General features: G+C 47.9%; 1 protein-coding gene across 5 annotated transcripts in view; it reads left to right on the top strand.

Annotated features, from left to right (window-relative positions):
- LOC138214193 (calmodulin-binding transcription activator 2-like) overlaps positions 1-14,950 on the top strand; it is a 58,991-nt gene that overhangs the window by 7,717 nt on the left and 36,324 nt on the right. For all 5 annotated transcript variants that reach the window (XM_069175587.1, XM_069175588.1, XM_069175586.1 and 2 more), the window contains 3 exons: positions 1-327; positions 409-1,107; positions 1,428-1,554. The exon at positions 1-327 is cut by the window's left edge and continues 649 nt beyond it. In XM_069175587.1, the coding sequence (XP_069031688.1) occupies positions 1-327; positions 409-1,107; positions 1,428-1,554 (1,153 nt within the window). The remainder of the gene's footprint in view (positions 328-408; positions 1,108-1,427; positions 1,555-14,950) is intronic.

Genomic DNA, 14,950 nt, shown 5'->3' with positions numbered 1-14,950 from the left:
GCTCTCTCCCTCTCCCCCACCTCCACTCCTCCCTCCTCTGTCTCCCCTCCCTCCTCCCTCTCTTCCCTCTCCTCCTCATCCTCTGAGGTGGAGAGGAGAGACTCCGCTCTCCCCCTACCCTCCTCCCCTTCATCGTCCTCCCTCCCCCTTTCCCTCTCCCTGTCCCCCACCTCCTCTGTGGCTCCTCCCCTCCTTCCTCTCTGCTTGGAGCTGGGAGCTCTGGGGGAGTCTGAAGGAGGGAGGGTGGAGGTGTGTAGAGATGAAGAGGTGAAGGACGATGATGATGATGAAGGCAGGGCTCCTCCCACTAAGCTGGCTCTGCTGCAGGTGAGTCTTAAAGGCACGTTGGATCTACGTGTTCTCTGCAGTACACACTCCTGTCCATCTGCTTCTTCTTTATGTCTGCAGACAAGCCCCGCCTCCTCCAGCTCATCGCCACGGCAACAGTCAGGCAGGACCTGCGCCTCCCTGCCGTTGGTGTGCCGGGACTCGGCGAGCCAACCGTCCCAGCCGACCAATCGGACGCAGCGACAGATCGACGGAAAGCAGCCATTGGTCCTTGGACAGCCCTACAATCACCTGCCTGCACCTGAAGCCCCGCCCCCTGCTCAGATATCCCATCAGCCCCCGGTGCTGCGGCAGTCGGCACCGTTTGGTAACACCGAAGCTAAAGTGGCGTCTGTCGCTCTGAGCGGCAGCTCCACCGCATCTGCTGTCGCCATGGCGACCGCTCACCCGGAGACGCCCCCGGTCCAGGTGAAGGAGGAGAGTAGGCGGGACTACGACTCGGAGGACACCCGCATGGACACACAACTGGGGGAGGAGGCGGAGTCCTGCGAGCGGGGCGGGGGGGAGCTGGACATCTCCTTCGACAGCCAGTTTCCTGACCTCATCTCTGACCTCATCCCCGAGGAGGCCAATCCCGTCGCAGCTCACCGCGCAGCCACGCCGAGCCCGGCCACGTTCCCCGCGGGGGTCCGATACGTGGTGCCACCGCAGCCCTCACCCTCCTCCTCCTTCCTCCCCTTTCCTCACCCTCTGCCCTCCTCGTCCTCCACCCGCCTCACCTCCATCACTGACTTCTCCCCAGAGTGGTCCTACCCCGAGGTAATCGATCAACCTATTGATCCGTCAGTCAGCTGTCATCAGCTGCATGAGAAACCGTTCTGATAGTCGATTGATCTCGTTAAAGTTGATGTTCATGAATATTCAAAAACACGAGTATTGATCAGAACATTAATGATCAGTGAGGGTGGAGTTCAGCTGCTGGTCCACCAGGGGGCAACAGAGTCCAGCTGACTTCCTGCACTTTATTTTCCTGTTGATGAATCATGATGTGGGATCAATCCATTCTCTGATCAGTAATCAATACCACGTCTGGTGCTCCACTGACCTCTGACCCCTCCGACCTGTGCTGGTCTCCGTAGGGAGGAGTGAAGGTGTTGATCACCGGGCCGTGGAGCGAGCCGGTGGGTCGGTACGCATGTGTGTTCGACCAGAGCACCGTCCCCGCTTCACTCATCCAGCCGGGAGTGCTGCGCTGCTACTGCCCCGGTACTTCCTGTCTGTGTGTGTAAACTTCCTGTCTGTGTGTGTAAACTTCCTGTCTGTGTGTGAACTTCCTGTCTGTGTGTGTAAACTTCCTGTCTGTGTGTGAACTTCCTGTCTGTGTGTGTGTGAACTTCCTGTCTGTGTGAACTTCCTGTCTGTGTGTGTGTAAACTTCCTGTCTGTGTGTGTGTGAACTTCCTGTCTGTGAACTTCCTGTCTGTGTGAACTTCCTGTCTGTGTGTGAACTTCCTGTCTGTGTGTGTGAACTTCCTGTCTGTGTATGAACTTCCTGTCTGTCTGTGTGAACTTCCTGTCCGTGTGTGTGAACTTCCTGTCCGTGTGTGTGAACTTCCTGTCTGTCTGTGTAAACTTCCTGTCTGTCTGTGTGTGAACTTCCTGTCTGTGAACTTCCTGTCTGTCTGTGTGAACTTCCTGTTTGTGTGTGTGAACTTCCTGTCTGTGTGTGTGAACTTCCTGTCTGTGTATGTAAACTTCCTGTCTGTGTGTGTGAACTTCCTGTCTGTGTGTGAACTTCCTGTCTGTGTGTGAACTTCCTGTCTGTGTGTGTAAACTTCCTGTCTGTGTGTGTAAACTTCCTGTCTGTCTGTGTGAACTTCCTGTCTGTGTGTGAACTTCCTGTCTGTGTGTGTGAACTTCCTGTCTGTGTGTGTAAACTTCCTGTCTGTCTGTGTGAACTTCCTGTCTGTGTGTGAACTTCCTGTCTGAACTTCCTGTCTGTGTGTGTGAACTTCCTGTCTGTCTGTGTAAACTTCCTGTCTGTCTGTGTGAACTTCCTGTCTGTGTGTAAACTTCCTGTCTGTCTGTGTGAACTTCCTGTCTGTGTGTAAACTTCCTGTCTGTCTGTGTGAACTTCCTGTCTGTGTAAACTTCCTGTCTGTGTGAACTTCCTGTCTGAACTTCCTGTCTCTGTCTGTGAACTTCCTGTCTCTGTGTGTGAACTTCCTGTCTGTCTGTGTAAACTTCCTGTGTGTGTGTGAACTTCCTGTCTGTGTGTGTGAACTTCCTGTCTGTGTGAACTTCCTGTCTGTGTGTATGAACTTCCTGTCAGTCTGTGTGAACTTCCTGTCTGTGTGTATGAACTTCCTGTCAGTCTGTGTGAACTTCCTGTCTGTCTGTGTGAACTTCCTGTCTGTGTGTGAACTTCCTGTCTGTCTGTGTGAACTTCCTGTCTGTGTGAACTTCCTGTCTGTGTGTGAACTTCCTGTCTGTCTGTGTGAACTTCCTGTCTGTCTGTGTGAACTTCCTGTCTGTGTGTGAACTTCCTGTCTGTCTGTGTGAACTTCCTGTCTGTGTGAACTTCCTGTCTGTCTGTGTAAACTTCCTGTCTGTCTGTGTAAACTTCCTGTCTGTCTGTGTAAACTTCCTGTCTGTCTGTGTGAACTTCCTGTCTGTGTGTGTAAACTTCCTGTCTGTCTGTGAACTTCCTGTCTGTCTGTGTGAACTTCCTGTCTGTGTGTGAACTTCCTGTCTGTCTGTGTGAACTTCCTGTCTGTCTGTCTGAACTTCCTGTCTGTCTGTGTGAACTTCCTGTCTGTGTGTAAACTTCCTGTCTGTCTGTCTGAACTTCCTGTCTGTGTGAACTTCCTGTCTGTCTGTGTGAACTTCCTGTCAGTCTGTGTGAACTTCCTGTCTGTCTGTGTGAACTTCCTGTCTGTCTGTGTGAACTTCCTGTCTGTGTGTGAACTTCCTGTCTGTCTGTGTGAACTTCCTGTCTGTGTGTGAACTTCCTGTCTGTCTGTGTGAACTTCTTGTCTGTGTGTGTGAACTTCCTGTCTGTCTGTGTGAACTTCCTGTCTGTGTGTGTGAACTTCCTGTCTGTCTGTGTGAACTTCCTGTCTGTGTGTGAACTTCCTGTCTGTGTGTGAACTTCCTGTCTGTGTGTGTGAACTTCCTGTCTGTCTGTGTGAACTTCCTGTCTGTGTGTGAACTTCCTGTCTGTGTGTGAACTTCCTGTCTGTGCGTGAACTTCCTGTCTGTGTGTTTGAACTTCCTGTCTGTGTGAACTTCCTGTCTGTGTGTGAACTTCCTGTCTGTGTGTGTGAACTTCCTGTCTGTCTGTGTGAACTTCCTGTCTGTCTTTCTGAACTTCCTGTCTGTGTGAACTTCCTGTCTGTGTGTGAACTTCCTGTGTGTGTGAACTTCCTGTCTGTGTGTGAACTTCCTGTCTGTGTGTGAACTTCCTGTGTGTGTGAACTTCCTGTCTGTGTGTGAACTTCCTGTCTGTGTGTGAACTTCCTGTGTGTGTGAACTTCCTGTCTGTGTGTGAACTTCCTGTCTGTGTGTGAACTTCCTGTCTGTGTGTGTGTGAACTTCCTGTCTGTGTATGAACTTCCTGTCTGTCTGTGTGAACTTCCTGTCTATGTGTGAACTTCCTGTCTGTCTGTGTGAACTTCCTGTCTGTGTGTGTGTGAACTTCCTGTCTGTGTGTGTGAACTTCCTGTCTGTGTGTGAACTTCCTGTCTGTTTGTGTGAACTTCCTGTCTGTGTGTGTGAACTTCCTGTCTGTGTGTGTGAACTTCCTGTCTGTGTGTGTGAACTTCCTGTCTGTTGTAAACTTCCTGTCTGTCTGTGTGAACTTCCTGTCTGTGTGTGAACTTCCTGTCTGTCTGTGTGAACTTCCTGTCTGTGTGTGAACTTCCTGTGTTAACTTCCTGTCTGTTTGTGTGAACTTCCTGTCTGTGTGTGAACTTCCTGTCTGTGTGTGAACTTCCTGTCTGTGAACTTCCTGTCTGTCTGTGTGAACTTCCTGTCTGTGTGTGAACTTCCTGTCTATGTGTGAACTTCCTGTCTGTGTGAACTTCCTGTCTGTGTGTGAACTTCCTGTCTATGTGTGAACTTCCTGTCTGTCTGTGTTAACTTCCTGTCTGTCTGTGTGAACTTCCTGTCTGTGTGTGAACTTCCTGTCTGTGTGTGAACTTCCTGTCTGTGAACTTCCTGTCTGTGTGTAAACTTCCTGTCTGTCTGTGTGAACTTCCTGTCTGTCTGTGAACTTCCTGTCTGTGTGAACTTCCTGTCTGTGAACTTCCTGTCTGTGTGTGTGAACTTCCTGTCTGTGTGTAAACTTCCTGTCTGTTTGTGTGAACTTCCTGTCTGTGTGTGAACTTCCTGTCTGTGTGTGAACTTCCTGTCTGTGTGTGAACTTCCTGTCTGTGTGTGAACTTCCTGTCTGTGTGAACTTCCTGTCTGTGAACTTCCTGTCTGTGTGTGTGAACTTCCTGTCTGTTTGTGTGAACTTCCTGTCTGTGTGTGAACTTCCTGTCTGTGTGTGAACTTCCTGTCTGTGTGTGAACTTCCTGTCTGTGAACTTCCTGTCTGTGTGAACTTCCTGTCTGTCTGTGTAAACTTCCTGTGTGTGTGAACTTCCTGTCTGTGTGTGAACTTCCTGTCTGTGTGTGTGAACTTCCTGTCTGTGTGTGAACTTCCTGTCAGTCTTTGTGAACTTCCTGTCTGTGTGTGAACTTCCTGTCAGTCTTTGTGAACTTCCTGTCTGTGTGAACTTCCTGTCTGTGTGTGAACTTTCTGTCAGTCTGTGTGAACTTCCTGTCTGTGTGTGAACTTCCTGTCAGTCTTTGTGAACTTCCTGTCTGTGTGTGTGAACTTCCTGTCTGTGTGTGTGAACTTCCTGTCTGTGTGTGTATGAACTTCCTGTCAGTCTGTGTGAACTTCCTGTCTGTGTGTATGAACTTCCTGTCAGTCTGTGTGAACTTCCTGTCTGTGTGTATGAACTTCCTGTCAGTCTGTGTGAACTTCCTGTCTGTCTGTGTGAACTTCCTGTCTGTGTGTGAACTTCCTGTCTGTCTGTGTGAACTTCCTGTCTGTGTGTGAACTTCCTGTCTGTCTGTGTGAACTTCCTGTCTGTGTGTGAACTTCCTGTCTGTCTGTGTGAACTTCCTGTCTGTGTGTGAACTTCCTGTCAGTCTGTGTGAACTTCCTGTCTGTGTGTGTGAACTTCCTGTCTGTGTGAACTTCCTGTCTGTGTGTGAACTTCCTGTCTGTCTGTGTGAACTTCCTGTCTGTCTGTGTGAACTTCCTGTCTGTGTGTGAACTTCCTGTCTGTCTGTGTGAACTTCCTGTCTGTGTGAACTTCCTGTCTGTCTGTGTAAACTTCCTGTCTGTCTGTGTAAACTTCCTGTCTGTCTGTGTAAACTTCCTGTCTGTCTGTGTGAACTTCCTGTCTGTGTGAACTTCCTGTCTGTGTGTGTGAACTTCCTGTCTGTGTGTGTAAACTTCCTGTCTGTCTGTGAACTTCCTGTCTGTCTGTGTGAACTTCCTGTCTGTGTGTGTAAACTTCCTGTCTGTCTGTGTGAACTTCCTGTCTGTCTGTGAACTTCCTGTCTGTGTGAACTTCCTGTCTGTGAACTTCCTGTCTGTGTGTGTGAACTTCCTGTCTGTGTGTAAACTTCCTGTCTGTCTGTGTGAACTTCCTGTCTGTCTGTGAACTTCCTGTCTGTGTGAACTTCCTGTCTGTCTGTGAACTTCCTGTCTGTGTGAACTTCCTGTCTGTGAACTTCCTGTCTGTCTGTGTGAACTTCCTGTCTGTCTGTGAACTTCCTGTCTGTGTGTAAACTTCCTGTCTGTCTGTGTAAACTTCCTGTCTGTCTGTGAACTTCCTGTCTGTGTGAACTTCCTGTCTGTGAACTTCCTGTCTGTGTGTGTGAACTTCCTGTCTGTGTGTGAACTTCCTGTCTGTCTGTGTGAACTTCCTGTCTATGTGTGAACTTCCTGTCTGTCTGTGTGAACTTCCTGTCTGTGTGTGAACTTCCTGTCTGTGAACTTCCTGTCTGTGTGAACTTCCTGTCTGTGTGTGTGAACTTCCTGTCTGTGTGTGAACTTCCTGTCTGTGTGTGAACTTCCTGTCTGTTTGTGTGAACTTCCTGTCTGTGTGTGAACTTCCTGTCTGTGTGTGAACTTCCTGTCTGTGTGTGAACTTCCTGTCTGTGAACTTCCTGTCTGTGTGAACTTCCTGTCTGTCTGTGTAAACTTCCTGTGTGTGTGAACTTCCTGTCTGTGTGTGTGAACTTCCTGTGTGTGTGTGAACTTCCTGTCTGTCTGTGTGAACTTCCTGTCTGTGTAAACTTCCTGTCTGTGTGAACTTCCTGTCTGAACTTCCTGTCTCTGTCTGTGAACTTCCTGTCTCTGTGTGTGAACTTCCTGTCTGTCTGTGTAAACTTCCTGTGTGTGTGTGAACTTCCTGTCTGTGTGTGTGAACTTCCTGTCTGTGTGAACTTCCTGTCTGTGTGTATGAACTTCCTGTCAGTCTGTGTGAACTTCCTGTCTGTGTGTATGAACTTCCTGTCAGTCTGTGTGAACTTCCTGTCTGTGTGTGAACTTCCTGTCTGTCTGTGTGAACTTCCTGTCTGTGTGTGAACTTCCTGTCTGTCTGTGTGAACTTCCTGTCTGTGTGAACTTCCTGTCTGTGTGTGAACTTCCTGTCTGTCTGTGTGAACTTCCTGTCTGTCTGTGTGAACTTCCTGTCTGTGTGTGAACTTCCTGTCTGTCTGTGTGAACTTCCTGTCTGTGTGAACTTCCTGTCTGTCTGTGTAAACTTCCTGTCTGTCTGTGTAAACTTCCTGTCTGTCTGTGTAAACTTCCTGTCTGTCTGTGTGAACTTCCTGTCTGTGTGTGTAAACTTCCTGTCTGTCTGTGAACTTCCTGTCTGTCTGTGTGAACTTCCTGTCTGTGTGTGTAAACTTCCTGTCTGTCTGTGTGAACTTCCTGTCTGAACTTCCTGTCTGTCTGTGTGAACTTCCTGTCTGTGTGTAAACTTCCTGTCTGTCTGTCTGAACTTCCTGTCTGTGTGAACTTCCTGTCTGTGTGTGTGAACTTCCTGTCAGTCTGTGTGAACTTCCTGTCTGTGTGTGAACTTCCTGTCTGTGTGAACTTCCTGTCTGTGTGTGAACTTCCTGTCTGTCTGTGTGAACTTCCTGTCTGTCTGTGTGAACTTCCTGTCTGTCTGTGTGAACTTCCTGTCTGTGTGTGAACTTCCTGTCTGTCTGTGTGAACTTCCTGTCTGAACTTCCTGTCTGTCTGTGTGAACTTCTTGTCTGTGTGTGTGAACTTCCTGTCTGTCTGTGTGAACTTCCTGTCTGTGTGTGTGAACTTCCTGTCTGTCTGTGTGAACTTCCTGTCTGTGTGTGAACTTCCTGTCTGTGTGTGAACTTCCTGTCTGTGTGTGTGAACTTCCTGTCTGTCTGTGTGAACTTCCTGTCTGTGTGTGAACTTCCTGTCTGTGTGTGAACTTCCTGTCTGTGCGTGAACTTCCTGTCTGTGTGTTTGAACTTCCTGTCTGTGTGAACTTCCTGTCTGTGTGTGAACTTCCTGTCTGTGTGTGTGAACTTCCTGTCTGTCTGTGTGAACTTCCTGTCTGTCTTTCTGAACTTCCTGTCTGTGTGAACTTCCTGTCTGTGTGTGAACTTCCTGTGTGTGTGAACTTCCTGTCTGTGTGTGAACTTCCTGTCTGTGTGTGAACTTCCTGTGTGTGTGAACTTCCTGTCTGTGTGTGAACTTCCTGTCTGTGTGTGAACTTCCTGTGTGTGTGAACTTCCTGTCTGTGTGTGAACTTCCTGTCTGTGTGTGTGTGAACTTCCTGTCTGTGTATGAACTTCCTGTCTGTCTGTGTGAACTTCCTGTCTATGTGTGAACTTCCTGTCTGTCTGTGTGAACTTCCTGTCTGTGTGTGTGTGTGAACTTCCTGTCTGTGTGTGTGAACTTCCTGTCTGTGTGTGAACTTCCTGTCTGTTTGTGTGAACTTCCTGTCTGTGTGTGTGAACTTCCTGTCTGTGTGTGTGAACTTCCTGTCTGTGTGTGTGAACTTCCTGTCTGTTGTAAACTTCCTGTCTGTCTGTGTGAACTTCCTGTCTGTGTGTGAACTTCCTGTCTGTCTGTGTGAACTTCCTGTCTGTGTGTGAACTTCCTGTGTTAACTTCCTGTCTGTTTGTGTGAACTTCCTGTCTGTGTGTGAACTTCCTGTCTGTGTGTGAACTTCCTGTCTGTGAACTTCCTGTCTGTCTGTGTGAACTTCCTGTCTGTGTGTGAACTTCCTGTCTATGTGTGAACTTCCTGTCTGTGTGAACTTCCTGTCTGTGTGTGAACTTCCTGTCTATGTGTGAACTTCCTGTCTGTCTGTGTTAACTTCCTGTCTGTCTGTGTGAACTTCCTGTCTGTGTGTGAACTTCCTGTCTGTGTGTGAACTTCCTGTCTGTGAACTTCCTGTCTGTGTGTAAACTTCCTGTCTGTCTGTGTGAACTTCCTGTCTGTCTGTGAACTTCCTGTCTGTGTGAACTTCCTGTCTGTGAACTTCCTGTCTGTGTGTGTGAACTTCCTGTCTGTGTGTAAACTTCCTGTCTGTTTGTGTGAACTTCCTGTCTGTGTGTGAACTTCCTGTCTGTGTGTGAACTTCCTGTCTGTGTGTGAACTTCCTGTCTGTGTGTGAACTTCCTGTCTGTGTGAACTTCCTGTCTGTGAACTTCCTGTCTGTGTGTGTGAACTTCCTGTCTGTGTGTGAACTTCCTGTCTGTTTGTGTGAACTTCCTGTCTGTGTGTGAACTTCCTGTCTGTGTGTGAACTTCCTGTCTGTGTGTGAACTTCCTGTCTGTGAACTTCCTGTCTGTGTGAACTTCCTGTCTGTCTGTGTAAACTTCCTGTGTGTGTGAACTTCCTGTCTGTGTGTGAACTTCCTGTCTGTGTGTGTGAACTTCCTGTCTGTGTGTGTGTGAACTTCCTGTCTGTGTGTGAACTTTCTGTCAGTCTGTGTGAACTTCCTGTCTGTGTGTGAACTTCCTGTCAGTCTTTGTGAACTTCCTGTCTGTGAGTGTGAACTTCCTGTCTGTGTGTGAACTTCCTGTCTGTGTGTGTATGAACTTCCTGTCAGTCTGTGTGAACTTCCTGTCTGTGTGTATGAACTTCCTGTCAGTCTGTGTGAACTTCCTGTCTGTCTGTGTGAACTTCCTGTCTGTGTGTGAACTTCCTGTCTGTCTGTGTGAACTTCCTGTCTGTGTGTGAACTTCCTGTCTGTCTGTGTGAACTTCCTGTCTGTGTGTGAACTTCCTGTCTGTCTGTGTGAACTTCCTGTCTGTGTGTGAACTTCCTGTCAGTCTGTGTGAACTTCCTGTCTGTGTGTGTGAACTTCCTGTCTGTGTGAACTTCCTGTCTGTGTGTGAACTTCCTGTCTGTCTGTGTGAACTTCCTGTCTGTCTGTGTGAACTTCCTGTCTGTGTGTGAACTTCCTGTCTGTCTGTGTGAACTTCCTGTCTGTGTGAACTTCCTGTCTGTCTGTGTAAACTTCCTGTCTGTCTGTGTAAACTTCCTGTCTGTCTGTGTAAACTTCCTGTCTGTCTGTGTGAACTTCCTGTCTGTGTGAACTTCCTGTCTGTGTGTGTGAACTTCCTGTCTGTGTGTGTAAACTTCCTGTCTGTCTGTGAACTTCCTGTCTGTCTGTGTGAACTTCCTGTCTGTGTGTGTAAACTTCCTGTCTGTCTGTGTGAACTTCCTGTCTGTCTGTGAACTTCCTGTCTGTGTGAACTTCCTGTCTGTGAACTTCCTGTCTGTGTGTGTGAACTTCCTGTCTGTGTGTAAACTTCCTGTCTGTCTGTGTGAACTTCCTGTCTGTCTGTGAACTTCCTGTCTGTGTGAACTTCCTGTCTGTCTGTGAACTTCCTGTCTGTGTGAACTTCCTGTCTGTGAACTTCCTGTCTGTCTGTGTGAACTTCCTGTCTGTCTGTGAACTTCCTGTCTGTGTGTAAACTTCCTGTCTGTCTGTGTAAACTTCCTGTCTGTCTGTGAACTTCCTGTCTGTGTGAACTTCCTGTCTGTGAACTTCCTGTCTGTGTGTGTGAACTTCCTGTCTGTGTGTGAACTTCCTGTCTGTCTGTGTGAACTTCCTGTCTATGTGTGAACTTCCTGTCTGTCTGTGTGAACTTCCTGTCTGTGTGTGAACTTCCTGTCTGTGAACTTCCTGTCTGTGTGAACTTCCTGTCTGTGTGTGTGAACTTCCTGTCTGTGTGTGAACTTCCTGTCTGTGTGTGAACTTCCTGTCTGTTTGTGTGAACTTCCTGTCTGTGTGTGAACTTCCTGTCTGTGTGTGAACTTCCTGTCTGTGTGTGAACTTCCTGTCTGTGAACTTCCTGTCTGTGTGAACTTCCTGTCTGTCTGTGTAAACTTCCTGTGTGTGTGAACTTCCTGTCTGTGTGTGTGAACTTCCTGTCTGTGTGTGAACTTCCTGTCTGTGTGTGTGAACTTCCTGTCTGTGTGTGTGTGAACTTCCTGTCTGTGTGTGTGAACTTCCTGTCTGTCTGTGTGAACTTCCTGTCTGTCTGTGAACTTCCTGTCTGTGTGTAAACTTCCTGTCTGTCTGTGTAAACTTCCTGTCTGTCTGTGAACTTCCTGTCTGTGTGAACTTCCTGTCTGTGAACTTCCTGTCTGTGTGTGTGAACTTCCTGTCTGTGTGTGAACTTCCTGTCTGTCTGTGTGAACTTCCTGTCTATGTGTGAACTTCCTGTCTGTCTGTGTGAACTTCCTGTCTGTGTGTGAACTTCCTGTCTGTGAACTTCCTGTCTGTGTGAACTTCCTGTCTGTGTGTGTGAACTTCCTGTCTGTGTGTGAACTTCCTGTCTGTCTGTGAACTTCCTGTCTGTGTGAACTTCCTGTCTGTGAACTTCCTGTCTGTGTGTGTGAACTTCCTGTCTGTGTGTAAACTTCCTGTCTGTCTGTGTGAACTTCCTGTCTGTCTGTGAACTTCCTGTCTGTGTGAACTTCCTGTCTGTCTGTGAACTTCCTGTCTGTGTGAACTTCCTGTCTGTGAACTTCCTGTCTGTCTGTGTGAACTTCCTGTCTGTCTGTGAACTTCCTGTCTGTGTGTAAACTTCCTGTCTGTCTGTGTAAACTTCCTGTCTGTCTGTGAACTTCCTGTCTGTGTGAACTTCCTGTCTGTGAACTTCCTGTCTGTGTGTGTGAACTTCCTGTCTGTGTGTGAACTTCCTGTCTGTCTGTGTGAACTTCCTGTCTATGTGTGAACTTCCTGTCTGTCTGTGTGAACTTCCTGTCTGTGTGTGAACTTCCTGTCTGTGAACTTCCTGTCTGTGTGAACTTCCTGTCTGTGTGTGTGAACTTCCTGTCTGTGTGTGAACTTCCTGTCTGTGTGTGAACTTCCTGTCTGTTTGTGTGAACTTCCTGTCTGTGTGTGAACTTCCTGTCTGTGTGTGAACTTCCTGTCTGTGTGTGAACTTCCTGTCTGTGAACTTCCTGTCTGTGTGAACTTCCTGTCTGTCTGTGTAAACTTCCTGTGTGTGTGAACTTCCTGTCTGTGTGTGTGAACTTCCTGTCTGTGTGTGAACTTCCTGTCTGTGTGTGTGAACTTCCTGTCTGTGTGTGTGTGAACTTCCTGTCTGTGTGTGTGTGAACTTCCTGTCTGTGTGTGTGAACTTCCTGTCTGTCTGTGTGAACTTCCTGTCTGTCTGTGAACTTCCTGTCTGTGTGTAAACTTCCTGTCTGTCTGTGTAAACTTCCTGTCTGTCTGTGAACTTCCTGTCTGTGTGAACTTCCTGTCTGTGAACTTCCTGTCTGTGTGTGTGAACTTCCTGTCTGTGTGTGAACTTCCTGTCTGTCTGTGTGAACTTCCTGTCTATGTGTGAACTTCCTGTCTGTCTGTGTGAACTTCCTGTCTGTGTGTGAACTTCCTGTCTGTGAACTTCCTGTCTGTGTGAACTTCCTGTCTGTGTGTGTGAACTTCCTGTCTGTGTGTGAACTTCCTGTCTGTGTGTGAACTTCCTGTCTGTTTGTGTGAACTTCCTGTCTGTGTGTGAACTTCCTGTCTGTGTGTGAACTTCCTGTCTGTGTGTGAACTTCCTGTCTGTGAACTTCCTGTCTGTGTGAACTTCCTGTCTGTCTGTGTAAACTTCCTGTGTGTGTGAACTTCCTGTCTGTGTGTGTGAACTTCCTGTGTGTGTGTGAACTTCCTGTCTGTCTGTGTGAACTTCCTGTCTGTGTAAACTTCCTGTCTGTGTGAACTTCCTGTCTGAACTTCCTGTCTCTGTCTGTGAACTTCCTGTCTCTGTGTGTGAACTTCCTGTCTGTCTGTGTAAACTTCCTGTGTGTGTGTGAACTTCCTGTCTGTGTGTGTGAACTTCCTGTCTGTGTGAACTTCCTGTCTGTGTGTATGAACTTCCTGTCAGTCTGTGTGAACTTCCTGTCTGTGTGTATGAACTTCCTGTCAGTCTGTGTGAACTTCCTGTCTGTGTGTGAACTTCCTGTCTGTCTGTGTGAACTTCCTGTCTGTGTGTGAACTTCCTGTCTGTCTGTGTGAACTTCCTGTCTGTGTGAACTTCCTGTCTGTGTGTGAACTTCCTGTCTGTCTGTGTGAACTTCCTGTCTGTCTGTGTGAACTTCCTGTCTGTGTGTGAACTTCCTGTCTGTCTGTGTGAACTTCCTGTCTGTGTGAACTTCCTGTCTGTCTGTGTAAACTTCCTGTCTGTCTGTGTAAACTTCCTGTCTGTCTGTGTAAACTTCCTGTCTGTCTGTGTGAACTTCCTGTCTGTGTGTGTAAACTTCCTGTCTGTCTGTGAACTTCCTGTCTGTCTGTGTGAACTTCCTGTCTGTGTGTGTAAACTTCCTGTCTGTCTGTGTGAACTTCCTGTCTGAACTTCCTGTCTGTCTGTGTGAACTTCCTGTCTGTGTAAACTTCCTGTCTGTCTGTCTGAACTTCCTGTCTGTGTGAACTTCCTGTCTGTGTGTGTGAACTTCCTGTCAGTCTGTGTGAACTTCCTGTCTGTGTGTGAACTTCCTGTCTGTGTGAACTTCCTGTCTGTGTGTGAACTTCCTGTCTGTCTGTGTGAACTTCCTGTCTGTCTGTGTGAACTTCCTGTCTGTCTGTGTGAACTTCCTGTCTGTGTGTGAACTTCCTGTCTGTCTGTGTGAACTTCCTGTCTGAACTTCCTGTCTGTCTGTGTGAACTTCTTGTCTGTGTGTGTGAACTTCCTGTCTGTCTGTGTGAACTTCCTGTCTGTGTGTGTGAACTTCCTGTCTGTCTGTGTGAACTTCCTGTCTGTGTGTGAACTTCCTGTCTGTGTGTGAACTTCCTGTCTGTGTGTGTGAACTTCCTGTCTGTCTGTGTGAACTTCCTGTCTGTGTGTGAACTTCCTGTCTGTGTGTGAACTTCCTGTCTGTGCGTGAACTTCCTGTCTGTGTGTTTGAACTTCCTGTCTGTGTGAACTTCCTGTCTGTGTGTGAACTTCCTGTCTGTGTGTGTGAACTTCCTGTCTGTCTGTGTGAACTTCCTGTCTGTCTTTCTGAACTTCCTGTCTGTGTGAACTTCCTGTCTGTGTGTGAACTTCCTGTGTGTGTGAACTTCCTGTCTGTGTGTGAACTTCCTGTCTGTGTGTGAACTTCCTGTGTGTGTGAACTTCCTGTCTGTGTGTGAACTTCCTGTCTGTGTGTGAACTTCCTGTCTGTGTGTGAACTTCCTGTCTGTGTGTGTGTGAACTTCCTGTCTGTGTATGAACTTCCTGTCTGTCTGTGTGAACTTCCTGTCTATGTGTGAACTTCCTGTCTGTCTGTGTGAACTTCCTGTCTGTGTGTGTGTGTGAACTTCCTGTCTGTGTGTGTGAACTTCCTGTCTGTGTGTGAACTTCCTGTCTGTTTGTGTGAACTTCCTGTCTGTGTGTGTGAACTTCCTGTCTGTGTGTGTGAACTTCCTGTCTGTGTGTGTGAACTTCCTGTCTGTTGTAAACTTCCTGTCTGTCTGTGTGAACTTCCTGTCTGTGTGTGAACTTCCTGTCTGTCTGTGTGAACTTCCTGTCTGTGTGTGAACTTCCTGTGTTAACTTCCTGTCTGTTTGTGTGAACTTCCTGTCTGTGTGTGAACTTCCTGTCTGTGTGTGAACTTCCTGTCTGTGAACTTCCTGTCTGTCTGTGTGAACTTCCTGTCTGTGTGTGAACTTCCTGTCTATGTGTGAACTTCCTGTCTGTGTGAACTTCCTGTCTGTGTGTGAACTTCCTGTCTATGTGTGAACTTCCTGTCTGTCTGTGTTAACTTCCTGTCTGTCTGTGTGAACTTCCTGTCTGTGTGTGAACTTCCTGTCTGTGTGTGAACTTCCTGTCTGTGAACTTCCTGTCTGTGTGTAAACTTCCTGTCTGTCTGTGTGAACTTCCTGTCTGTCTGTGAACTTCCTGTCTGTGTGAACTTCCTGTCTGTGAACTTCCTGTCTGTGTGTGTGAACTTCCTGTCTGTGTGTAAACTTCCTGTCTGTTTGTGTGAACTTCCTGTCTGTGTGTGAACTTCCTGTCTGTGTGTGAACTTCCTGTCTGTGTGTGAACTTCCTGTCTGTGTGTGAACTTCCTGTCTGTGTGAACTTCCTGTCTGTGAACTTCCTGTCTGTGTGTGTGAAC

Source organism: Embiotoca jacksoni, unplaced genomic scaffold (assembly GCF_022577435.1).
Source record: "Embiotoca jacksoni isolate LCO1_2020_lvr unplaced genomic scaffold, fEmbJac1.0.p SCAF_68, whole genome shotgun sequence".
In the NCBI taxonomy this organism is placed as follows: Eukaryota; Metazoa; Chordata; class Actinopteri; family Embiotocidae; genus Embiotoca; species Embiotoca jacksoni.
The sequence above is the reverse complement of the archived record's forward strand: the minus strand, read 5'-3'. Positions and strand labels throughout refer to the sequence as shown.